This window comes from Gopherus evgoodei, chromosome 3, assembly GCF_007399415.2.
Source record: "Gopherus evgoodei ecotype Sinaloan lineage chromosome 3, rGopEvg1_v1.p, whole genome shotgun sequence".
In the NCBI taxonomy this organism is placed as follows: Eukaryota; Metazoa; Chordata; order Testudines; family Testudinidae; genus Gopherus; species Gopherus evgoodei.
The window spans coordinates 10,257,618-10,283,846 of record NC_044324.1 but is presented as its reverse complement, the minus strand read 5'-3'; the positions used below and the strand labels follow the sequence as shown (position 1 = coordinate 10,283,846).

The 26,229-nt window shown below is 55.5% G+C and overlaps 1 protein-coding gene across 1 annotated transcript in view; it reads left to right on the top strand.

The window, feature by feature from the left end:
* Positions 1-5,467: 5,467 nt before the first annotated feature.
* The window catches only part of LOC115647661 (transmembrane protein 214-A-like), a 69,944-nt gene continuing 49,182 nt past the window's right edge, over positions 5,468-26,229 (top strand). The window contains exons 1-3 of the mRNA XM_030554355.1: positions 5,468-5,532; positions 11,386-11,513; positions 24,767-24,844. Of these exons, the coding sequence (XP_030410215.1) occupies positions 5,468-5,532; positions 11,386-11,513; positions 24,767-24,844 (271 nt within the window). The remainder of the gene's footprint in view (positions 5,533-11,385; positions 11,514-24,766; positions 24,845-26,229) is intronic.

The following is a 26,229-nucleotide window of genomic DNA, read 5'->3' as shown; positions in this document are numbered from 1 at the left end:
CCTGACCAGCGTCACCCGTACCTACAGCCCACGCTAACTCTCCTGACCAGCGTCACCCGTACCTACACCCCACGGTAACACTCCTGACCAGCGTCACCCGTACCTACAGCCCACGGTAACACTGCTGACCAGCGTCACCCGTACCTACAGCCCACGCTAACTCTCCTGACCAGCATCACCCGTACCTACACCCCACGGTAACACTGCTGACCAGCGTCACCCGTACCTACAGCCCACGCTAACTCTCCTGACCAGCATCACCCATACCTACACCCCACGGTAACACTGCTGACCAGCGTCACCCGTACCTACACCCCACGGTAACACTCCTGACCAGCGTCACCCGTACCTACACCCCACGGTAACACTGCTGACCAGCGTCACCCGTACCTACAGCCCACGCTAACTCTCCTGACCAGCATCACCCGTACCTACACCCCACGGTAACACTGCTGACCAGCGTCACCCGTACCTACAGCCCACGCTAACTCTCCTGACCAGCGTCATCCGTACCTACACCCCACGGTAACACTCCTGACCAGCGTCACCCGTACCTACAGCCCACGCTAACTCTCCTGACCAGCGTCACCCGTACCTACACCCCACGGTAACACTACTGACCAGCGTCACCCGTACCTACAGCCCACGGTAACACTACTGACCAGCGTCACCCGTACCTACAGCCCACGCTAACTCTCCTGACCAGCATCACCCATACCTACACCCCACGGTAACACTGCTGACCAGCGTCACCCGTACCTACACCCCATGGTAACACTCCTGACCAGCGTCACCCGTACCTACAGCCCACGGTAACACTGCTGACCAGCGTCACCCGTACCTACAGCCCACGCTAACTCTCCTGACCAGCATCACCCGTACCTACACCCCACGGTAACACTCCTGACCAGCGTCACCCGTACCTACACCCCACGGTAACACTCCTGACCAGCATCACCCATACCTACACCCCACGGTAACACTACTGACCAGCGTCACCCGTACCTACAGCCCACGCTAACTCTCCTGACCAGCGTCACCCGTACCTACACCCCACGGTAACACTCCTGACCAGCGTCACCCGTACCTACAGCCCACGCTAACTCTTCTGACCAGCATCACCCATACCTACACCCCACGGTAACACTGCTGACCAGCGTCACCCGTACCTACACCCCACGCTAACTCTCCTGACCAGCGTCACCCATACCTACACCCCACGGTAACACTGCTGACCAGCGTCACCCGTACCTACACCCCATGGTAACACTCCTGACCAGCGTCACCCGTACCTACAGCCCACGGTAACACTGCTGACCAGCGTCACCCGTACCTACAGCCCACGCTAACTCTCCTGACCAGCATCACCCGTACCTACACCCCACGGTAACACTCCTGACCAGCGTCACCCGTACCTACACCCCACGGTAACACTCCTGACCAGCGTCACCCGTACCTACACCCCACGGTAACACTACTGACCAGCGTCACCCGTACCTACAGCCCACGCTAACTCTCCTGACCAGCGTCACCCGTACCTACACCCCACGGTAACACTCCTGACCAGCGTCACCCGTACCTACAGCCCACGCTAACTCTTCTGACCAGCATCACCCATACCTACACCCCACGGTAACACTGCTGACCAGCGTCACCCGTACCTACACCCCACGCTAACTCTCCTGACCAGCGTCACCCATACCTACACCCCACGGTAACACTACTGACCAGCGTCATCCGTACCTACAGCCCACGGTAACACTCCTGACCAGCGTCACCCGTACCTACACCCCACGGTAACACTACTGACCAGCGTCACCCGTACCTACAGCCCACGGTAACACTACTGACCAGCGTCACCCGTACCTACACCCCACGGTAACACTACTGACCAGCGTCACCCGTACCTACAGCCCACGCTAACTCTCCTGACCAGCATCACCCATACCTACACCCCACGGTAACACTGCTGACCAGCGTCACCCGTACCTACACCCCACGGTAACACTACTGACCAGCGTCACCCGTACCTACAGCCCACGCTAACTCTCCTGACCAGCGTCACCCGTACCTACACCCCACGGTAACACTACTGACCAGCGTCACCCGTACCTACAGCCCACGCTAACTCTCCTGACCAGCGTCACCCGTACCTACACCCCACGGTAACACTACTGACCAGCGTCACCCGTACCTACAGCCCACGCTAACTCTCCTGACCAGCGTCACCCGTACCTACACCCCACGGTAACACTGCTGACCAGCGTCACCCGTACCTACACCCCACGGTAACACTGCTGACCAGCGTCACCCGTACCTACACCCCACGGTAACACTGCTGACCAGCGTCACCCGTACCTACAGCCCACGCTAACTCTCCTGACCAGCGTCACCCGTACCTACACCCCACGGTAACACTGCTGACCAGCGTCACCGGTACCTACACCCCACGGTAACACTGCTGACCAGCGTCACCCGTACCTACACCCCACGGTAACACTACTGACCAGCGTCACCCGTACCTACACCCCACGGTAACACTACTGACCAGCGTCACCCGTACCTACACCCCACGGTAACACTGCTGACCAGCGTCACCCGTACCTACACCCCACGGTAACACTGCTGACCAGCGTCACCCGTACCTACACCCCACGGTAACACTGCTGACCAGCGTCACCCGTACCTACAGCCCACGCTAACTCTCCTGACCAGCGTCACCCATACCTACACCCCACGGTAACACTGCTGACCAGCGTCATCCGTACCTACACCCCACGGTAACACTGCTGACCAGCGTCACCGGTACCTACACCCCACGGTAACACTGCTGACCAGCGTCACCCGTACCTACACCCCACGGTAACACTGCTGACCAGCGTCACCCGTACCTACAGCCCACGCTAACTCTCCTGACCAGCGTCACCCGTACCTACACCCCACGGTAACACTACTGACCAGCGTCACCCGTACCTACACCCAACGCCAACACATATGGGTAATGTGTATGTGACCTTCACAACACCTTTTAGATACCGGCTATGCCAAGAGTGCATTGGGTGCACTAAGAGGGTCAGGCCAGCTGATGCTCACTGCTAGACACTGGGAGCCCCTTGCCCTCTGGCTGTGGGGTGCTCTTGGGGGTCACAGGTTCCCATTTGAACTGCTCGCTGGGGAGGGGCTGGCTAAGGCTGTGCTGTCTCCTTCCCCTGGGTTGAGCCTCCAAGTGGAAGGGGGGCAAATTCTGCCCCTGGGTTATGCTGCAGCAGACCCCAGCGAAACTGGTGGAGAGGGGCAGGCTAGCTCTAGTGTCTATTGGGTAAAGTCTCTCCCCAGGTTCCTGGCTTGAGTCAGGTGCCTTCCATGCTGCTGGACCTTTCAGTGAGAAGCCGCCCAGGTGCCTGGCTGCTGAGCCTGGCCTCTGGGCTGCTGGCTGGGCAGAGAACAGGCTGGGGGAGAGGGGACTCTCTCCCCGCCTGTGTGTGTCACCCCCAGGCTTGGTCACAAAGGCTTCACATTCCTGAACACCTGTCCCCCACAGGCTGGAGCAGTCCAGGGTTACCATCGCATGCCATCTCCCTCCACTGTGGGAAGGCAACCAACCCTCCCTGCCCCAGCCCCTGTGCTGGGCTCTCCCATGCCAGTGCAGCCCCTATGGTGCCCTGTGCCTATGAGCTGGTAGGGCCCTGCCTGGGCATGGTACCAGGGCAGCTCAGGCATAACGGCCTCTCAGTCTCACACCCAGCCCCTGGGGGGGACACCGCAAGTCCCACCAGCTTCACCCGTCCAGCATCACAGCCTTACAACCACCCATTGACAGTCTGACAACAACCAATCCCCTCCCGTGCCCAGCTGTTTCCATGGTCACAGACACAGCCATAGAAACTGTCACGGAGTGTGGGGAGTCCGGCCCTGCACCCCTCTTCCTGGGACCCACAGTGACTCTTAGCCAGCCAGTAAAACAGAAGGTTTATTGGACAACAGGAATGCAGGTTACAGCAGAGCTTGCAGGCACAGCCAGGACCCCTCAATGGAGTCCTTCTGGGGGTTCAGGGTGCTTGGATCCCAGCTTAGGATTCCCTGAATTCCCACCACCCAGCCCAAAACCGAAACTGAACTGCCCCTCCTCCAGCCAGCCCCTTCCTTAGTCCAGCTTCCCGGGCCAAGGTGCTAACACCCCTCCCACCCCACCTGGCTCAGGTTACAGGCCTAGGTCCTGTCCCTCACCTAAAGACACCCCCGGCTTTCCCACTCCCCACACAGACAGTCCCTACTAACAAACCCACGAGTGGGGCAAGGCCCCGTTGTCGGGCTCAGATCCCCTGGCAGGGAAATCCTGCAGCACAGACCCAGGCTGGGAGAGGGGTGGAGCTGGGCCTCTCAGGGGGAAGAGATCAGGCCCCATGGCGACGTGTGCTGCAGGTACAGGCCAGGGCATGGTGCGTGTAACACCCCCAGGAACTGAGTGAGGCTTTACAAGGGTGCCCATCACCATGGCGTCTGGGAGCCTTCCACGAAGAGCAAGACCATGTTCCCGGCCAGTGTCGTGCGTAGGGAAGGAGGCAGCTAAGGAGAGCCCAGAGCAGGGCTCCAGACCAAGCAGGTGCTGTCCCAGCCTGAGCCCTACATGCGGGCGAGGAAGTGCCCCAGAGATGGGGGGATATGAAATGGGCATTCTGCTGCCTGACTGCTTCAAGTGGAGGGGGGCAGGGCCCCCTCGCCTGGCTAGGGAAGGGCGGGTATTTGGTGGTGCAGGACAGGTACTGCCGAAGGCATTGGGCTAGGGTCCCTTCTCGCCCTGCGGGCCATTGTGCAGGGTAAGCAGCTCAGTGCCCGGGCCGACGGTATGAGACGGAGCCCAGTAGAATAGCCAGTTCCCAGCTCCAGCAGCCAAGCCCGGACAGACCCTCCTTCCCAGAAGCCCTGGAGCAGCCCCAAGGATGGGGAGGATAGGGTTTGCCAACTCTTCGGGGTTTGCCAGAGTCTCCCGGACTTGGGCTCTCTCTCCTGGTGGCTACTGAGACCAAAGCGGGAGATTTTAGGTGCTAAAACTCCAGTGGCAGCTGGGGCCCCAGCCCCGTGCCACTCTCGGCAGCAGCCGGCATGGGGGGGGCTCTGCGCGCTGCCCCAATGCCTACTTTGCAGCTCCCATTGGCTGAGGCCTGTGGCCAATGGGAGCTGCAGGGGCAGTGTATGCCAGCAGGGGCAGCACACGGAGCCCCCTGCCCCGCTGCTGGGACGTACCGGCCACTTCCAGGAGCAGCGCCTGGAGCCCCCTGGCCTTGCTCACCTCGGACAGCTCCGGGCACCGGAGCAGCAGGGCTAAGACAGGCTCCACTCCCATTGGCCGCAGTTCCCAGCCAATGGGAATTGCGGAGTCAGGGCTCGGGGGTGCGGGCAACGAACGGAGATCCCTGCCCACCCCCCGCCAGGGGCCGCAGGGACGTGCCGGCTGCTTGGAGGCGGCATGGGCCAGGGCAGGCAGGGAGCTTATCTTAGCTCCACTGTGCAGCCGACCAGGAGCCGCCAGAGGTAAGTGCCTCCCGGCCAGAGCCCGCACCCCTCACCCCCTCCTGTACCCCAACCCCCTGCCGCAGCCTGGAGCCCCTTCCTGTGCCCAAACGCCCACCCAGAGCCTGAACCCCTTCCTGCTCTGCAGTCCCCGTCCCAGTCCTGAGCTCCCTCCTGGAGCCCACACCCCAACCCCCTCCCCCAGCCTGAGCCCCCTCCAGCACCCAAACTTCCTCCCAGAGCCCACATCCTGCACCCCCTCCTGCACCCCAACCCCCTCCCCCAGCCTGAGCCCCCTCCAGCACCCAAACGCCCTCCCAGAGCCCACATCCTGCACCCCAACCCCCTCCCCCAGCCTGAGCCCCCTCCAGCACCCAAACGCCCTCCCAGAGCCCACATCCTGCACCCCCTCCTGCACCCCAAACCCCGCCCTAGGCTCAGCCTGGAGCTCCCTCCCAAACACCTTGGCCCCAGCCCAGAGCCTGCATCACAACCCCCTGCTCCAGCCGGGTGAAAGTGAGTGAGGGTGGGGGAAAGCAAGTGACGGGCGGGGGATGGAATGAGTGGGGTGGGGCAGGGGTGGGGACGCGGGGAAGGGGTGGGGGGAGGGTTTCGGGTTTGTGTGATTAGACAGTCGGCAGCCTTAGGGGAGATGGGTAAGTCCGTGCTGGTTTTTAGACTTTGGCAGGACTCCCAGGCTGCCCTGCAGGGCCAACGGGCTTTTCCTGCCTCCCTCCCGCTAGGAGAACAATCAGACCTAAGCTGGCCACGCAGCCATGGCCCTTCCCCTGCGAGAGGCACCAGCTGAGAGCAGGCCCCAGAGGTGAGAGTTCCTGGGGTCTAAGCCCATGTCATGTCCCTCTCTGCAGGCCTCAGTTTCCTCCCCTGCCGCATGTCCCAGGCTCTGTGAGCCTCGGGTCAGAGTCGTGTTAGTGACACACGTGTGCAGGGCCGAGCCTGCACTCAGCCATAGCACTGCCGCAGCTGTGCCGCCCCCAGCCCTGCTGCTGCTGGACGAATGTGCCCGTTGCCTGGGCGAGCGCTGCTCAGCGGGCTGGGGCACTGCAGCGACAGACCCCCCCCCCCAGTTGGCGCTGTGTGGAGCACCCACAGTCCCACCCTACGGCTCTGCTGCAGGGGTGCCCACCGACAAGGCGGGGAGACGCCGTCACTGCCTGTGTCCCACACTACCAGGGCTGGCGCCCAGTAATGAGCCCCACTCGCTCGCTGAGCTGTGCGGCCTGGGGAACCCAGGCCTTTGTCCTGGTCAGTGCAAGCAGTGAAGCAGGATGTCCCGATGTGGGGGAAGATCCCCATGGCTGCACTAATCACATTAAAGTCTGTCCCGGCCGGACGTGAAGAGGCCCAGAGTAGACGCCCCCCAGTACTGGCATGGTGAGGTGTGTGGCTGGCGGCATCTTGCCCCCGTCAGCGCGCTCAGAGTCTTCGGGACTCGTGATCACCAGGGCTGGCAGCGGCAGGTTTGCTGAGGTGCCTGAAAGCTGGGGTGGGCCCTGCTGAAGGGACAATCACACCTTTAGGGTCTGTCCAAAAGCCTTGTAAGAACTAGGTCCAGGATGGGGGCGTGGGCAGGCACCTGCGCTCCCTGTGACAGAGCCCTGCAGCACTGGGCTAGGGGCTGAGCCAAGAGTGCTTGGCCTTGGCAGACTGGCTGCATTGCACACAACAGCAGGGTAGAGCAGGACCTCAGGGATGCCATTGTGAAGCAGTTGGAGGAGAGGAAAGTGATCAGGAACAGTCAGCATGGATTCACTAAGGGCAAGTCATGCCTGACCAACCTAACTGCCTTCTATGATGAGATAACTGGGTCTGTGGATGAGGGGAACGCAGTGGACATGTTATTCCTTCACTTTAGCAAAGCTTTTGATATGGTCTCCCACAGTATTCTTGCTAGCAAGTTAAAGTAGTATGGGCTGGGTGAATGGACTGTAAGGTGGACAGAAAGCTGGCCAGATCAACGGTTCTCAAACTAGGGCCACCGCTTGTTCAGGGAAAACTCCTGGCAGGCTGGGCTGGTTTGTTTAGCTGCCATGGCTACAGGTTTGGCTGATCGCAGCTCCCAGTGGCCACAGTTTGTCGCTCCAGGCCAATGGGAGCTGCAGGAAGCGGTGCGGGCCGAGGGACGTACTGGCTGCCACTTCCTGCAGCAGCCCTAGTTTGAGAACCACTGGGCTAGATCATCGGGCTCAACGGGTAGTGATCAAAGTTTGCAGATGATACTAAACTACTCAAGATAATTAAGACCAAAGCAGATTGTGAAGAACTTCAAAAAGATCTCACAAAACTAAGTGATTGGGCAACAAAATGGCAAATGAAATTTAATGTGGATAAATGTAAAGTAATGCACATTGGAAAAAATAACCCCAACTATACATACAATACGATGGGGGCTAATTTAGCTACAACAAGTCAGGAAAAAGATCTTGGAGTCATCATGGATAGTTCTCTGAAGATGTCCATGCAGTGCGCAGAGGCGGTCAAAAAAGCAAACAGGATGTTAGGAATCATTAAAAAGGGGATAGAGAATAAGACTGAGAATATATTATTGCCCTTCTATAAATCCATGGTACGCCCACATCTCAAATACTGTGTACAGATGTGGTCTCCTCACCTCAAAAAAGATATTCTAGCACTAGAAAAGGTTCAGAAAAGGTCAACTGAAATGATTAGGGGTTTGGAGAGGGTCCCATACAAGGAAAGATTAAAGAGGCTAGGCCTCTTCAGCTTGGAAAAGAGGAGACTAAGGGGGGATATGACAGAGGTCTATAAAATCATGAGTGGTGTGGAGAAAGTGGATAAGGAAAAGTTATTTACTTATTCCCATAATACAAGAACTAGGAGTCACCAAATGAAATTAATAGGTAGCAGGTTTAAAACAAATAAAAGGAGGTTCTTCTTCATGCAGTGCACAGTCAACTTGTGGAACTCCTTGCCTGAGGAGGTTGTGAAGGCTGGGACAATAACAATATTTAAAATGGAACTGGATAAATTCACGGTGGCTAAGTCCATAAATGGCTATTAGCCAGGATGGATAAAGAATGGTGTCCCTAGCCTCTGTTCATCAGAGGATGGAGATGGATGGCAGGAGAGAGATCACTTGATTGTTACCTGTTAGCTTCACTCCCTCTGGGGCACCTGGCATTGGCCACTGTCGGTAGACAGATACTGGGCTAGATGGACCTTTGGTCTGACCTGGTATGGCTGTTCTTATGTTCTTATATTCATGTCTAGTTGGCAGCCAGTATCAAGCAGAGTGTCCCAAGGGTCGGTCCTGGGGCCAGTTTTGTTCAACATCTCCATTAATGATGTGGATGATGGGCTGGACTGCACCCTCAGCAAGTTTGCAGATGACACTAAACTGGGAGGAGAGGTAGATACGCTGGAGGCTGGGGATAGGATACAGAGGGACCTAGAGAAATTGGAGGATTGGGCCAAAAGAAACCTGATGAGGTTCAAAAAGGAAAGAGGCAGAGTCCTGCACTTAGGATAGAAGAATCCCATGCACCGCTAAAAGGCTAAGGACCGACTGACTAAGCAGCAGTTCTGCAGAAAAGGACCTGAGCATTACAGTGTTCGAGAAGCTGGATATGAGTCAACAGTGTGCCCTTGTAGCCAAGAAGGCTAACGGCATATTGGGCTGCATTAGTAGGAGCATTGCCAGCAGATAGAGGGATGTGATCATTCCCCTCTATTCAGCACTGGTGAGGCCTCATCTGGAGTACCGTGTCCAGTTTTGGGCCTCCCGTTATAGAAGGGACATGGAGAAATTGGAGAGTCCACAGAGGATGGAGCTCAGCTGTTTTCAATGGTAGCAGATGACAGAACAAGGAGCAATGGTCTCAAGTTGCAATAGGGGAAGTTTAGGTTGGATATCAGGAAACACTATTTCACTAGGAGGGTGGTGAAGCACTGGAATGGGTTCCCTAGGGAGGTGGTGGAATCTCCTTCCTTAGAGGTTTTTAAGGCCCGGCCTGACAAAGCCCTGGCTGGGATGATTTAGTTGGGGACTGGTCCTGCTTTGAGTAGGGGGGTGGACTAGATACCTCCTGAAGTCTCTTCCAACCATGATCTCCTATGATTCTATGACACTGGGACGCTAGGGCATTCCCTGAAATGAGAGCCCAGGACACCGCCTGTCACAGCACTGCTCTGGTTCCTCACTGTTTGTATCACCTCCGCGCCAGGAGCTGAGGCACAAGGCTCAAAGAAACAGGACTGCAGTGGTGATCCCCACTGAGTTAACACCCTGACCCACAGCTGCACTGGTAGGGGCTGGAGACAGACCAGGTGTTCCAGCAAAGGGCCCTGGAGTTTGCTTCTCTTCCCACCTCTATTAGCAGGAGCTAGGATTTGTTGACCTGCAGGTCCCAGGGCAAGGCCAAGCTGTCTTCTGCTGCCTAGAGGGTGGGCTAAGTCATTGGGAGGAGGGGAAAGGACCTGCGGGAGCCTATGATGAGTGTTTGTGTGTGTGCCTAGAGCACATGCATATCAACTGCCCCAAGCTTGCAGAGCCAGTGCCTGAGCTGGGGACACAGCCTGTCACGGAGTCAGGTCCTTGTGGTCTTGTCCCAAGGGGCACATGTCTGTCCTGGCTGACCGCAGTGGTTGGCAATGGAAAAGTCCTGCCTGACTATTTATCTGGAGTTTTGAGGTAGACCAAGGCATGTTGGAGTCCATCCCTGGTTCACGTGCTGAGAAGTAGCATAGACTCATAGAATATCAGAGTTGGAAGGGACCTCAGGAGGTATCTAGTCCAAGCCCCTGGTCAAAGCAGGACCAGTCCCCAGATAGCTCAAGCATTGAACTCACCACCCTGGATTTAGCAGGCTAATGTTCAAACCACTGAGCTATCCCTCCCCCCCAGAGGTAGGAGCTCAGTAATAAGATGTAAAATACTAAACAGTTGACTGATAAGCATTAGTCTTACCAATTAACCAACCCTATCCATTAACCCTCAGCCCGAGCCCGGGCCAGCCAGCTGGAGGGACCCCAGCCCCAGGCCACGCCAGCCCGCCGACCCCAGCCATGCCAGTTTGCTGGAGCAGCACCAGCCCCAGTGGCCCCAGCCCCTCTCTTTAATTGGTTAACTGATTAAATGACAGAATTTTAGTGGGGTAAATGGTTAACTTTTGAACCGGATATTAACATCCCGACTCAGCAATCTGCTCCAGGAGCGTGCAGCACGTCTTCTAAAACCAGCACCGTCAGCCAAGTGACCGGGACCCTAGGCTGGGGTTCTGTTCCCAGCTCAGACACCGACTGACTGCATGGCCTGGGGCAGCTTTCTGGGTCTGTCTCCCCAGCCATAAATGGGGCTCATGAGAGAGCCTCTCCTTGGTGGAGCTGGGATGCTCTATGGCAGAGAGACAAGGCAGGGGAGGTGTAGTGAGGCGGTGTGGCTCCCCGCCGCCGCGGAGAGGGACGAGCCCATCCAGAGGCTGGGGTGGGCGGAGCTAGGGAGCTCTGAGCCCGCCCCTCAGAGGGTCAGGTGGTGACCCGGAAGTATAAAGGCCGGCCCTCGGAGCTCAGGAGAGGACCAGACACCGGGGAGGCCAGATGCCTCCAGCCTAGCCCGCAGCTGGGAAACCCCCACGGCCCAAGGAGCCTGCCAGGGCTGGCCCGGCCCGGCCCGGCCCGCCCTGCCCTGCCCGGCCCGGCCCGGCCCGCCCCGCACCCGCCAGCTGGAGGAGCCGCCGGCCCGGCCCGCCCCGCCCCGCACCCGCCAGCTGGAGGAGCCGCCGGCCCAACCCGCCCCGCCCCGCACCCGCCAGCCAGAGGAGCCACCGGGCCTGCCCCACCCCGCCCCCGCCAGCCAGAGGAGCCACCGGGCCCGCCCCGCCCCGCACCCACCAGCTGGAGGAGCCGCCGGCCCGGCCCGCCCCGCACCTGCCAGCCAGAGGAGCCGCAGGGCCTGGCCACTGGTCCACTGCCCCAAGGAGTCCCTGGTGCTGGACCCCCCGGAGGACACCACTGGGCCTCGGGTACCTTACGAGGGGGAGGCAGGAATTAGCCCAGGGCAGCTGACTTTAGTCTGGGTGCAGCACACCCAGAGCCCATGTCAGCGCGGTGCGGTCAGGATCCCCACTGACACAGCAGCGAGTCTTCTGCCGCTGCTAGGGCCCCAGGCTGGGACGCAGTGTAGCGGGTGGCCCTGCGTCCCCCCTGACACCCACCCCGCGAGGGTCAGCCTCCCCCTCTCCCAGGCCCTTCGGAGCCAGGACCGGGGCCTCCTAAACTTATTTGTCTGCTCAGCCCGTGCCACAGGGCCTGGGCCACTGACTCTTGACTGCCCCACCCTGACCCAGGGCCTGGACCGGTTATTGACCCCTTCGCTCAGCCCCTGCCTGAGGGCCTGACTCCTCGTTGCTCTGCCCTGACCGAGGGCCCCAGCAGGACTGTACTTATTTCTGCCTCTGCAGGGGCCGCCCGGGAAGACTCCTGCGGCCGGGCTAATTCCCCAAACCTCAGCGGTGTGCAGTGAGCTGGTGCGGCTCTCCACCTCCCCGGAGCGGGTCCAGCACCCACCAGCCCCTCTACAGGAAGGAAAACCTGTTCTTGGCCCCACATCTAGTGGGGAGAGAGACTAGCTTACGTAGAGCTCTTCCTAAGGTCTGGGAAAGACACTCAGCGTGGGGCTCAGCTAAATACAAGGTGCAACAGCTTCTCCAGCAGAAGTAGTTAACAAGTTTCAAGGGACCATTCCTGGTGAAGGCGATTATTAACACCCCCCCACTCAAGAAGGGGAAAGCAGCTATGGGGCTGGGGGTTGTGTGTGAATGGCTTATAGATTGTTGTAATCAGCCATAAATCCAGGGTCTCTGTTCAGTCCGTGATTTTTAGTGTCTAGCAGAGAAATGAATTGAAGCTCCCAGGCTCCTGTCGTGAAAGCGTTGCGCAGGTCTCCGTTGAGGATGAGGCCTGAGAGATCAGATCTGGGGCGATCGCTCTGTGAACAGTGTGCACCCACAGGGGATAGGGTGTTTTTGTCTCTTATCATTTTTCTGTGCAGGTCATTCAAGAGCAGAGTGACTGTCTGGTTTCACCCACATAGGTAGCTGGTATTGGGCTGCATAGCGCACAGGATGAGGTATGGCACGTGTTGGGACAGGCTTGTGTATTGAAAAGGGAGTGGGGGGGGGTGGTGTTGATCATGGTGGTAGTGGAGAGAGGTCTGCAGGTTTTACTTATATATATATATATATATAAGGTGACATAGTGTAGTGGTTAAGAGCGCCGCCCTTTGATACGGGAGACTGGGGTTCAAATCCCGGTTGGTACCCCTAACGCGTCACCTGCCTACCTCAAATATGAGAGCAACACGAACTAGGAGAGCCATACCGGCTCGGACGTCGCCCGGATTAACAAGGTCCGTGCCAGATGTTGAGGAACCAGGACAATCTGACGATAAGTGGGCTACTGGAACAAACCATTCATGGACGAGACAAGAGAACCTGGAACTGATGGAATGCTACTGTAACAGTAGACCTAAGGAGAGGGGATATATGAAACGTATGAGGGGGCTATGGATAGACAAAAGACCTACATCCACACTTACTGAGAAACAGCTAGTTACCCAACGCTTCAACATAGTAAAGAGGAAGCTGCTCTCACAGCTTGAGATAGACCAACTTCACATTACATCCCAGACTCAAGAAGGCCTGGAAGAACAAGTGGATGTGCAGCCCACTCCTGAAGCTGAAACTTCACTGCCACCCTCTCCATTGCAGAGCACAGCAGCTGATAGGAGGCATAAGATCATGGAGAAACTAGCTACAGTCAATCCTCGAGACCAGTTACCAAGGCTCAATGGAGAAGTACCATCAGATAGTATGTTAGAAGATGCCAATAGGGCCCTCATGACAATCCCTACTACCACCATAACTCAAACCAATGAACTGCTATACGCTACAGCCTCTGTAATCCTGGAGATGCTTGGCTGTACGATCAAGAAGAACAACAGTATATACCCACCCTGGAAAATGAGGTTGGAGGATAAGACCAAGGCGACTCGGAGAGAAGTTAGTCAGCTGGTGGAACTACAGAAGGGTGTAGAGATTAAGGATAAGACTTGGCTACTGAAAAAATACAAGGGCCTGACTCCATCTGAAGCCCTAGAGACTGCTAAACAAAGGCTCACAGCACTGGCTACCAGGTTAAGGAGATACTTTTTTGGCCTCTGCTTCTCTAGTGTAAATGCCCTGTTCTCTAAAGAACCATCTAAGGTGTACTCCCAATTACAGTGCAACAACACAATAACAGCAGAGCCACCAGCAGCAGAAACGGAACAGTACTGGAAGAACATATGGGAGAAAGAGAAGACTCATAACACCAGTGCAAAGTGGCTGCAGGACCTGAGAACAGAGCACAGCAATCTCTCAGAACAGAAATCAATTACCATCACGGTAGAAGACATCCAGCAGCGGGTCAAGAACATGAAGAGCTGGACAGCACCTGGACCAGACATGATCCACACCTACTGGCTAAAGAAACTAACAGCAGTGCATGAACGCCTAGCAGCACAGTTGAACCAGCTGCTGGCAGCAGGCTCCCACCCAAACTGGCTAACACAAGGAAGGACAGTGCTGATCATGAAAGACCCCTGCAAGGGAATAGAACCATCCAACTACCAGCCAATAACCTGCCTCCCCACAACATGGAAAATCCTATCAGGTATCATAGCCGCCTAGCTACAGGACCATATGGGCCAGTACATGAGCACAGTTCAGAAGGGCATTGGGAACAACACCAGAGGCTCAAAACACCAGTTGCTCATAGATAGAGCAGTCACCCAAGACTCAAGGTCTAGACAGACCAATCTGAGCACAGCCTGGATTGACTACAGGAAAGCCTACAACTCAATGCCGCACACGTGGATCTGTGAATGTCTGCTGCTATACAAAGTCAATAGGATACTAAGGACCTTCCTCAAGAACTCAATGGGACTATGGAAGACGACACTGGAAATCAACTCAAGGCAGCTTGCACAAGTGGCCATCAAGTGCGGCATATACCAAGGTGATGCACTGTCTCCACTGCTGTTCTGCATAGGCCTAAACCCCCTCAGCCAGATAATTACAAGGACTGGATATGGGTATGGGTTTAGGAGTGGAACTACCATCAGCCACCTCCTCTACATGGATGACGACATCAAGCTGTATGCTAAGAATGAACGAGACATCGACTCACTAATCCACCTGACGCGGATTTACAGTGAGGATATAGGGATGTCATTCGGACTGGAGAAGTGTGGCCGGATGGTAGTGAAGAGAGGGAAGGTAGTCAAGACTGATGGGGTGGAACTACCAGCGGGCCACATAGCAGACATACAGACCAGCTACAAGTACCTTGGCATCCCACAGTCACATGGAAACCACGATGAGGAGGCAAGGAAGACAGCAACATCCAAGTATCATCAAAGGATAAGACAGGTCCTGAGGAGCCAGCTCAGTGGGAAAAACAAGATCCACGCCATTAACAGATACGCCCTGCCGGTTATCAGATACCCTGCCGGTATAGTGAGCTGGCCAAAGGAGGATATGGAGGCTGCCGATGTGAAGACCCGGAAGCTCCTCACAATGCACGGAGGTTTCCACCCCAAGTCCAACACCCAGAGACTGTATACCAGCAGGAAAGAAGGCGGGCAGGGCTTGGTGAGCGTCAAAGCCACTGTCCTGGACGAAACCCGAAGCATCCAGGAGTACATCAGTAAGATGGCCCCCAAAGATGAGCTGCTGAGAGAATGCCTGAGGCAGCAGCAGACATGGGAGGAAGATCAAGCAGAAGAAGTGCCATGGCAAGAGAAGATCCTGCATGGGATGTACCATCGACAGATAGCTGAGGTGGCTGACATTGGGAAATCCTACCAGTGGCTGGAAAGAGCTGGACTAAAAGACAGCACTGAGGCACTGATCGTAGCAGCACAGGAACAGGCACTGAGCACCAGATCCATTGAAGCAGGGGTCTACCACACTAGAGAGGACCCAAGGTGCAGACTGTGCAGAGAGGCCTCAGAGACAGTCCAACACATAGTGGCAGGATGTAAGATGCAGGCAGGAACAGCATACACTGAACGGCACAACCAAGTGGCTGGCATTGTGTACAGGAACATCTGCATAGCGTATGGGCTAGATCCTCCCAAGACCAGATGGGAGATTCCACAGAAGGTTGTGGAGAATAGCAGGGCTAAGATTCTGTGGGACTTCCAGATCCAGACGGACAAGCAGGTACTGGCCAATCAACCAGACATCGTGGTAATAGATAAGGACCAGAAGACAGCGATGGTGATAGATATAGCAGTACCAAGTGACAGCAACATCAGGAAGAAGGAATATGAGAAGCTGGAGAAGTACCAGGGCCTGAAAGAGGAACTAGAGAGGATGTGGAAAGTGAAGGCCAAAGTGGTCCCAGTGGTGGTAGGAGCACTCGGGGCTGTGACTCCTAAGCTGTGTGAGTGGCTCCAACAGATCCCAGGAACAACATCAGAGCTCTCTGTCCAGAAGAGTGCAGTGCTAGGAACAGCTAAGATACTGCGCAGAACCCTCAAACTCCCAGGCCTCTGGTAGAGGACCCGAGTTTGAGGAAGACACATACCACCCATAGGGGTGAGAGGGGGGGTTACACCTATCTCATAGAACTGGAAGGGACCCTGAAAGGTCATTGAGTCCAGCCCCTGCCCTCACTAGCAGGACCAAGTACTGATTTTGCCCCAGGTCCCTAAGTGGCCCCCTCAAGGATTAAACTCACCACCCTGGGTTTAGCAGGCCAATGCTCAAACCACCGAGCTAGCCCTCCCCATCTGTTGTTCTGGCAGGGTCTGCCGCCACTTTGAGTAGGTGGGTCCGGGTCTGTGGGGAGTTTGTTTCTGATGATGAGCCTGGAGGGGCTAAGGGGACAGCAGGGCTGTCCCTAGGGGGGTGCAGGGGCTGGGACAAATCAGCCTGTATGGGCCCCCCCTTAACATTTTTTATACAGGTGAAAACTGGTGTGGGGAGGGGACACCAGTGTGAGGGGTGAGGGATGATGGAGAGTCACAGGATCCATCTGTGCAAGGGGTGAAGGACCCCCTTTTTTGGGGGTCCTGAAAATGGAGGGGTCTGGGGCAGAAGGGCAATGGATGGGGTCAGTCTGGCCACAGGCGCCAACTTTTGTTGGCGCCGGTGGGTGCTTGCGCCCTGCCCTGCCCCAACTCCGCCCCTCCCTGCCCCTATTGGATCCTTCCCCAAATCCCTGCCCCGGCCCCTCCTCTTCCCCAAGTGCGCTGCGTTCCTCTTCCTCCTCCCCCTTCCCTCCCAGGTTTGCACGTGAAACCAAGCGCTCAGATGGAGGAGGAGAAACAGGACGCGGCAATGCGCTCAGGGGAGGGGGAGGAGGTGGAGCAGAGGCAGAGGTGAGCTGGGGCGGTGGGGTAGGGCAGGGAGCTGCCGGTGGGTGCTCCGCACCCACCAATTTTTCCTCATGGGTGCTCCAGCCCCGGAGCACCCGCGGAGTTGGTGCCTATGAGTCAGGCACTGGTGTATTCTGGCGGCACTAGGACGCTGGTGGCCGGTGCAGTGGTGGACGAGTAAGAAAAAGAAATACAATAGCCATTTCCCAGCGGTGAGTGCGGGCCCAACCCCTACTGCTGGCACCAGGCACCTGCTAAACCCGTGGGCTGGCCTGGCCCCCTGAACACTGAACCCCAGCCCCAGGCTGGCCTGGCCCCCCAGCACTGCAACCCCCCTCCCGGGCCTCGTGACTCACACGCTGAAGCACAGGGCCCCCCAAAGCACAGGGCCTGGAGTGGTTGCCCCGATTCGCCCTACCCACAGGCCAGAAGAGGGGGTTCAGGAGAGATCTTTCAGTGCTGATTATCCTATGGAACCTTGTGTTTATTCACTGTGGTCACAAGGTGGGACTGTTGCTATCTGCAGTGCTGAGAAAACAGCCTCGGGGGTAACCCCACCCGGGCAGGCTGCACACAGGGACTGGCCGGCTTATACAGTGTGCTGAGAACAGAGGAAGGGGAGCATCTTCTGGTTTGTTGCTCTCCTCTGAACTGTCTCCAATTTGTCCATATCTTTCCTGAAGAGCAGCACCCAGAACTGGGCACAGTGCTGCAGCTGAGGCCTCGCCAGTGCTGCCTGGAGCAGGACAATGACCTCTCCTGGGTTATGACGTTGCTGTTAACACACCCCAAGAAATCAGCGTTTTCACAACTGCCTCACGTTGTTGCCAGGCCTGAAGAAGAGCTCTATGTAAACTCGAAAGTTTGTCTCTTTCACCAGCAAAAATTGGTCTATTAAAAGATCTCACTTCATCCGCTTTATTGACTCCTAGCCAATTTGTGATCCAGTATAACCCCCAGCTCCTTTCAGCAATACTGACACATAGCCAGTTACTCCTCATTTTGTAAGTTGTGCATCTGATTGTCCCTTCCTAAGTGAAATACTTTGCGTTTGTCTGTACTAATTTTATCTCGTTGGTTTCAGGCCAATTCTCTAATTTGTCATTGTGAATTCTAATTTGGCTCTCCAAAGTCCTTGCAACGCCTCCCACTTGGTGTCACCTACATATTTTATAAGCATACTCTCCGTTCCATTATCCAGTTCGTTAACTGAAATATTGACTAGTACCGGACCCAGGACTGACCCCTGTGGGATCCAATTAGATACACCTCCCAGTATGACAGCAAACCATTGATAACTATGCTTTGAATATGGTCTTTCAACCAGTTGTACACCCACTTTCTAGTAATTCCATCTAGACTGCATTTCTCTAGTTTGCTTGTGAGAATGTCGTGTGGGCCTGTGTCAAAAGTCTCAGTGAAATCAAGATACCTCATGTCTACTGCTTCCCACATCCAGTAGGCCAATAACCCTGACAAAGAAGGAAATGAGGTTGGTTTGGCAGGATTTGGTCTTGACAAATCCATGCTGGCTGTTCCTTATAACCCTCTTATCCTCTAGGTGCTTACAAACGAATGGATTAATAATTTGTTCAAGTATCTTTCCAGATATTTAAGTTAGGCTGACTGGCCTATAATGCCCCAGGTCCTCCTTTCTCCCCTTTTTAAGATAAGTACTATGTTTGCTCCTCTCTCTTCTTGGACCTCACCCATCCTCCTTGAGTTCTTGAAGATAATTGCTAATGCTTCCAAGATTGTTTCAGCTAGTTCTTCGAGTGCTCGTTCACGTCCATTCCAATCAGGTGTGCGCACGTGCACCGTGGCCAGAAGATTTTTCCCCTAGTAGCATCCGTCGGGTCGGTCTGGGCGACCCCTGGAGGTGCGCCTTCGTGGCATTCAATATAGAGCCCTGCTGACCCACCACCCCCTCAGTTCCGTCTTACGGCCAGGGACGATTGGCTGGAACTTCCCATAGCCCTTGCTTAGCAAGCGCGTTCAATAGTTCTTTGTATATAGTTTAGCCTAGCTACTAGTGATTAGAGTTGTTGGGGAGGGTTCTCCCCCATTTTGACTCCCCGGAGCCATGATATGCTGCGGTCTCTGGGGTTTAAAAACTGTGTGGTCTGCGCAAAGCGCATGCCAAAGAGTGATCCACACTCCTTGTGTTTACGGTGCCTGGAGGAGGGTCGTCAAAATGATCGCTGTAAGATCTGCCTACAGAAAGGGAGCAGTGGCTTAAAATGATCCTCATGGAGGCAGCTGTACACCTCCATCTGGACCCGGGCTCAGGGAACTCGGCTCCTAACGCATCGTCCTTGACATGGAGCACCCAGGCACCATTGTCAAGCTTGGTGTCGAGAAGACTCGTCCCGGGAGGTTCCTACGAGCCAGCAGCTACAGCTTCCTTCAACGCCGGAAGTTTTTGAAGCTGTGCGGGACCTGCTACACCTTACAACGCTGTTCTCGCCCCCTAGGAGGGAGGAGTCTTCGGCCCTGGCAGTCCTGTCCCACCCCTAGGTGCAGTCAGGCGGGAAGCTGTCAGTGATGTCCATGTACTCCCCCTCTCCATGTCCTTCAGCACTGGCTCACTCAGACGGAGAACCTACTCACTCACCAAGCCCTCGACCCTCGATGCACTGAAGCTTGGCTTCTCCGTGGGCTTCAGTCTCAGAGACCTCAGAGTCAGAGTTCAACTCCTATCACTCCAGGAGAAGTAAGAGTCGACGATCGAGGTCAGGGAGAGACAGGAGAGAGCCCCAGGAGTGGCTGCCGCAGTGGCAGAATCCACCACAGTGGCCATTCTGGACCCCCTGGGCCTTTCACCAAAGCCAGACAGGGATTCAAGGGCATCACTCCGCTGTATCTTCTGTGGGTCAGCCATGGTCGTTCCATCATCAACCAGGCAGCTAGCCTCGGCGCCTGCCCACACGCCAACACCTTCGGCTGTGGTGCTGGCGCCGGCCTCGGAACCAACCTCGGCACTGGTGACTGGTTCGACTTCAGTGCCAGCACTGATCTCGACACCGACTATGGTGCAGGCACTGACAACCCCTGCGCCGATACCGGCAATGGCCCCGCCACCTTCATCTATGCAGGCAGGGAGTCTGGCACCGGCTCCATTGGCAGCTCCACCAGTGTTGCCAATGGCTGTACCAACACCGGGTTCAAAATTGACAGCTCCAGCGCCGGCGAGCGCTCCATCGGCACCGATGAGCCCCAAGAGTTGCGAGACCCATTGGAGTGGATGGCGGGGAGCATTCACTTCTTATAGGGCTTCCTCCTCGTCCTCTCCGGTTGAGGCATTGGGAGGCACAGGACAACAGGGTGCTACAGCAGTTGCTGTGCAGGGTTGCTCAGGGTCTGGACATTTTGTCGAGGAGGCTGATCCCATGGTGGACATCCTCGCCCCCTCAGGACCTTCTCGTATTGCCCTACCACTGATTAAGACTACTGTGGCCACCACCAAGACCCTGTGGCAAACCCCAGCTTCCTTGCCACCCACTGCCAAGCGCACGAGAGGCATTATTTCGTGCCCTCCAAAGGGTACGAACGTTTGTATTCCCATCCACCTCCCGACTCTCTTGTCATAGACGTTGCTAATCAGTGTGAGCGGCAGGGTTTCCAGGGGCCCTCCCCAAAAAAGCAGGGAGGCTAAGCAACTCGGCCTTGTTGGGAGAAGGCCTATTCTACAGGGGACCTGCAACGCCGTATTTCAAACCAGCAGGCCATTGTCAGCAGGTATGACTAACACCTATGTGGCGATGGCCAAATTCACAGAGCTCCTCCCTTCAGACTCCCAAGTCAAGTTTTCAGCTGTAGTGGAGGAAGGGAAGCTAGTCTCCTGCGCTGCGCTGGACGGTGCTGATGCTGCCACTAGATTCATGGCTACTGGGGTGGCCAAGAGGAGGGGCTCCTGGCTCCAAGTCTCAGGGCTCCCTTACGTGGTCCAGCAGACTATCCAGGACCTCCCATTTGAGGGCGTGACTCTTTTTTTCTCTGAGAAGACAGACAAGAGGTTGCGCAGCCTGAAAGACCCTTGAGCCGCCCTCAAGTCTTTGGGCCTGCAATTTCAGTCTTCCAAATGTGAGTTCCCCCATATAGACCTGTTCGCCACGCAACGCAACAGGAAGTGCCAGCAGTTCTGCTCACTCCAGAATCACAGCCCAGGCTCCAGCACGGACGCGTTCCTCCTCCATTGGGGATGTTCTCTCCTATATGCCTTTCTGCCCTTACCGCTTGTTCACAAGGTGTGACGAACTGGGACTGTTCTTAATGTTTTCTCTGAATACTGTGTTGGTGCCTCAGTGTCCCCTAGACAGTTCCGAAGTATCTAGGTGTTGGGATAAGGGTATGTGATTGCTGCAGAGCAAAGGGCCAGTGCACCTAAATGCCTGGCACTCTGTATCCTAGCAACTGATGGCCTGGGCCCTCCCTCTGCAAAGGTGCCAACTGAAGGTGTTGGAGACAGAGATCAGGTGACCTCCTGGCCCGGGAAAGAGACAAAGGAGGGGCTGGAGGGGGTTTTCAGTTTGGGGCTGGCTGGGGACGAGGAGTGAGGGCAAACGTTTGAGTCTGCCTCGCTGGGCCCCAAAATGGACCTGTCTGAGGGGTCCGGTTCTCTGTTCCTACAAGCTCTGTTTTAGACCATGTTCCTGTCATCGATTAAACATCTGTGTTACTGGCTGGCTGAGAGTCACATCTGACTGCAAAGTGGGGGTGCAGGACCCTGTGGCTTCCCCAGGACCCCGCTGGGGCAGGCTCGCTGTGGGAAGCGCACGGAGGGGCAGAGGATGCTGAATGCTCCAAGGAGAGACCCAGGAGGTGAAGACGTGTGAGCTTCTTGCCCTGAACAAGTCTGCTCCAAGGGAGAGGAGGCTCCCCAAAGTCCTGCCTGGCTTGGTGGGGAGCAGTTCCAGAGCGTCGCCTGGGGACTCCGTGACACAAGGTGCTGCTCAAGTTCCACAGAGAATGAGCTCAGGTCCCCATTCAGGAAATCTGCAGAGCGGTGACATGGTCCTCTATACACACTTCCGCCCGCACTGTGCAATTACCCAGCAGGCCAGAGACGATGCGGCCTTCGGCCAAGCAGTGCTCCAGTCAGTGAACAACTTTGACTCCACCTAAACCTGGGTTTGTGAGTCACCTGATTGGAATGGACATGAACAAGCACTCGAAGAAAAACGGTTACTCGCTTCCCGTAACTGTTGTTCTTTGAGAGATGTTGCTCATGTCCATTCCAATACCCACCTCCTTCCCCTCTGTTGGAGTAGCCCGGCAAGAAGGAACTGAGGAATGGAGGGGCCGGCAGGGGTATATATTCAGCGGCATGAAGGTGCGAACCCGGGGGGTGCCCAGGCCAATCCAATGGATGCTGCTTGGGGAAAAATCTTCCAGCCACTGTGCACGCGCACACCCCTGATTGGAATGGACGTGAACAACACATGGAAGAACAACAGTTGCGAGAAGGTGAGTAACCGTTTTTCCTTAAGTACCCTAGAATTAATTTCATCAGACTCTGCTGATTTGAATATATCTAATTTATCTAATTATTCTTTAACCGTTCTTTCCCTATTTTGGGTTGTGTTCCTTTCCCCTTGTTGTTCACATCACATATCTAGTCACAATTAACCTTTTTACTGAAGACAAACAGGCATTCATGACCTCAGTCTCCTGCTGTCATCCATTATTCACTTTCCTTCTCCACTAAGTAGAGGACTATGCTTTCCTTCCTCTTTCTCTTGCTCCTTCTTATTGCCTTTGGGGGTCATGGCAGCAAAGGGGGGTGGCTCTAGGCTTGCTCTCCGGAAACTCTGCCTGACGGTGAGATATGGAGAAATGAGAAGGGTCCCCATTGTTTGAGATGTCTGCACTAGACTGGAGAAAGCCCTGACTGTCCTAAACAATCCTGCCGTGGGTGACTGGGATCAATGAACCTACCCTAATAGGTCCAGTCCATGTACAGTTCCTGTGATTTTCAGAAAGGACAATAATGTTCATAATGAACCAGACTTCGCAGTGCACAGCTGTGAAACGCTGGAGCCCTTGCTGGGAAGGAGAACTAGGCTGACAAGCAATTTCTGGACTCTAGCTCCCTGGGAGGCTGCAGAGAGTTGGTGGATGCCAGAGAGACGCCTCAGAAGGGGCTGCTGTCTCTGCTGGCTGGTGACCATTGTTCCCTCTAATGTTTTTATGTCCATGTGCAAAATGAATTTTGTTTTGTGCACCAATGTGAAAGTGATGTGTGGCAGGGGTGGGGCTGAGGGGTTCAGTGTGTGGGAGGGGGCTCAGGGCTGCAGCGAGGGTTGGGATGCAGGCTCTGGCTGGGGGTGCAGGATCTGGGGTGAGGCCAGAGATGAGGGGTTTGGGGTGCAGGAAAGGGCTCAGAGCTGGGGCAGAGGATTGGGATGGGTGGGTGAGGGATCCAGATGGGAGTGCGGGCTCTGAGGTGGGGCCAGGGATGAGGGATTTGGGGTGCAGGCTGCCCCAAGGAGAGAGGACTCCCCCAACCCTCTCTCACCGCAGCAACTTGGGACCGGGTGGAGGAAAAGGTATCTCTCCCTAGCTGTGGCAGCTCCTGCGGACTGAGTGAGAGGCACTTCTCCATGGCCGCAGCAGCTCTGGCAGGGCCGGGCTGGGGGAAGGGTGCCTCTCCCCACCTGTGCAGCCCTTGATAGCCTGCCGTGCAGCCCCGCAGCTTACAGGGATCGTAGCTGCTCACCCATGCAGTGTTATTGTACTGCCACAGGAGCATCACTCGGATCCCTGGGCACCTACTTGCCCACAGACCCCAAAGTATTCAACAGGAAATGACTCTGGGAATGACCTGAAGTCCAGTTTCCACACCTCAGAGCTGAGCTCGCTAACCCAGAGAGCTGTGGGATGACACAGTTTTTCTGGGCAAAGGTTTCTGCTCCACTCTGGATGGGGCAGGGGGATAAATACTAAGGCTGGACACAGGGCTGGACTCTGCTGGAGAAAAAGTCACTGGGGCAGCCTGGGTGTAAGCAATTGTGTGGCCTCTGCAGTGCCCAGCACGAAGCAATACTGCACTAGTCTTGCTCCAGATGGTCGGTCAGCACAAGGTTAGTTTGTCTTGTTTCTGGTGGGGAGCAGCCTGCTCCAGTGCACAAGACATGGAGGTTGGGTAGAGTGCTGAGACCTCGCTGGATAGCTGTGTTTTCCTTCGCCCACCCCGGCTAGCTCCTACCAAACCAGGCATGGGACAGTCACTTGCTTCATTTGCTAAACTGTCTGGACAGAGCTGCTCCATTCCACCTCCCTAGCATTGTGAGGCTCTCTGTTTACACACAGGATGCTCCAGGCTTTTTTGAAACATCACAGAAATTTGGCTCTGCCTGGGGTCTCGGGCATGTCATGTATCCTGGGATATGGCCTTAGAGCAAAGGCAGTAAGAGCAAACAGAGCTGCAGCAGCAGGATAACCAGGTCCTGCAGCCTTCTTGCAGAAGTGACGACTGTTTCTTTTTCTGGGGAGACTCTGGACCCTCTGCCCTGCAAGAGGGGATTTGGGGAGGAGGTATGTGGTATTTATCTTCAAGGAATACTGAAGTAAAGTAGCATCTTATCAAATGGATCACTTGATGATTGCCTGTTCTGTTCATTCCCTCTGGGGCACCTGGCATTGGCCACTGTCGGAAGACAGGACACTGGGCTAGATGGACCTTTGGTCTGCCCCAGAATGGGCATTTTTATGCTCTTAAAGGTTGACCCTAGATATCACCCATCTCTGTAGCAGCCCCCGTTTAGTGCAGGACAGACTCATGCAGTCTGGTCACTTACATACTACTCACCTTTTCACCTGTGACTTGATCATGGTATTTTTGTTCCCCAGGGAGAAGTCTTGTCACAGCAGTGGGCTCTGACCCTTGCAGACAAAGACAAAATGGGACCCAGTGCTGGAACTTGAACGGTAAGTCGCACCCAAGAGTTATAAAAGAGTTGTCTGAGGAGCTCAAAGGACCATCAATGTCGATTTTTTTCAGTCAGTCTTGGAACACTGGGGACGTTTCAGAAGGCTGGAAAAAGGCTAATGTTGTGCCAATATTTAAAAAGAGCACATGGGATGACCTGGCTAATTATAGGCCTGTCATTCTGACACTGATCCCAGGCAAGGTAATGTAGCAGTTGATACAGAACTTGATTAATAAAGAATGCTCTGACAGTAATATAATTATTGCCTGTGAACCTGGTGTATGGAAAATAGATCCTGTCAAACTAACAATTAATTTTTTTATGAGATTATAAATTCATTTGATAAATGTCATAGCGTTAAGCAATAGACTTCTCTAAGGCGTTTAACTTAGTTACCACATGACATTTTGATGAAATAACTAGAATGATATAAAATTAACGCGGCACACAGCAAGTGGATTAAAGGCTGCCTAAATGCTAGGTCTTAAAATGTAACTGTAAATGGGAATAATCATTGAGTGGCTGGGTTTCTAGTGGGGTGCTGCAGGGATCAGTTCTAGGCCCTATGCTAGTCAACAATTTTTCGATTACCTGGTAGAAAACATAAAATCACAACTGACAGAGTTTGCAGAGGACCCACAAATTGGGGGAGTGGCAAATGATGAAGAGGAGCAATCACTGATACAGAGCAATCTGGATTGCTTTAACATGGCTAAATGTAAATGCACACATCTAGGACCAAAAAGTGTAGGCCGTAATTACAGGACAAGCAGGGGCAGCGAGTCGTATGGGCCTGTAGTGCCCAGGCTCCAGCAAAGTCAGGGCCCAGGGGCTTGGCTCCACCAATGTCTGGGGCTGGGTCTCTTCCCTGGCCCCACTTGCCACCCCCAGTGCGCCCCCTCCCCTGAGCGTCCCTGCCTGCCCTGGGCAACGGGTGGCTGCTCCCTGCAGCTCCGCACTGCGCTCTCTCACAAGCCACTGCCGTCTCAAGGGATTGACACCAGGAGCAGGCTGAGGCAGCTACTGCATGTGACCTGCAGAGCAAAGAGGTGCATGGGAGCCCTCTCCCCACCCCCGGCAGGCAACTCCGAGTTGACTTGGGAGTGAGTGTTGTGCCGGGTAGGATCCCCCCTTCCATTCCCCCCCGAGCTCGCTGCTGCTGGTGGAGAGAGGGCTAGGGGGAGTGATCCTCTCTGGCCCCCTGCCCCAGCCCCAGGGCAGCCTGCCTACTGCACCCCAAACTCCTCATCCCTGGCCCAGCCCCATGCCCCACACCCCAACCCTCTGTCCCAGTCCAGACCCCGCACCCAGCATCCAAACTCCCTCCCAGAGCCCACACTCAGTACCCAACCCACCTCCTGCACCCCAACCCCTGTCCCAGCC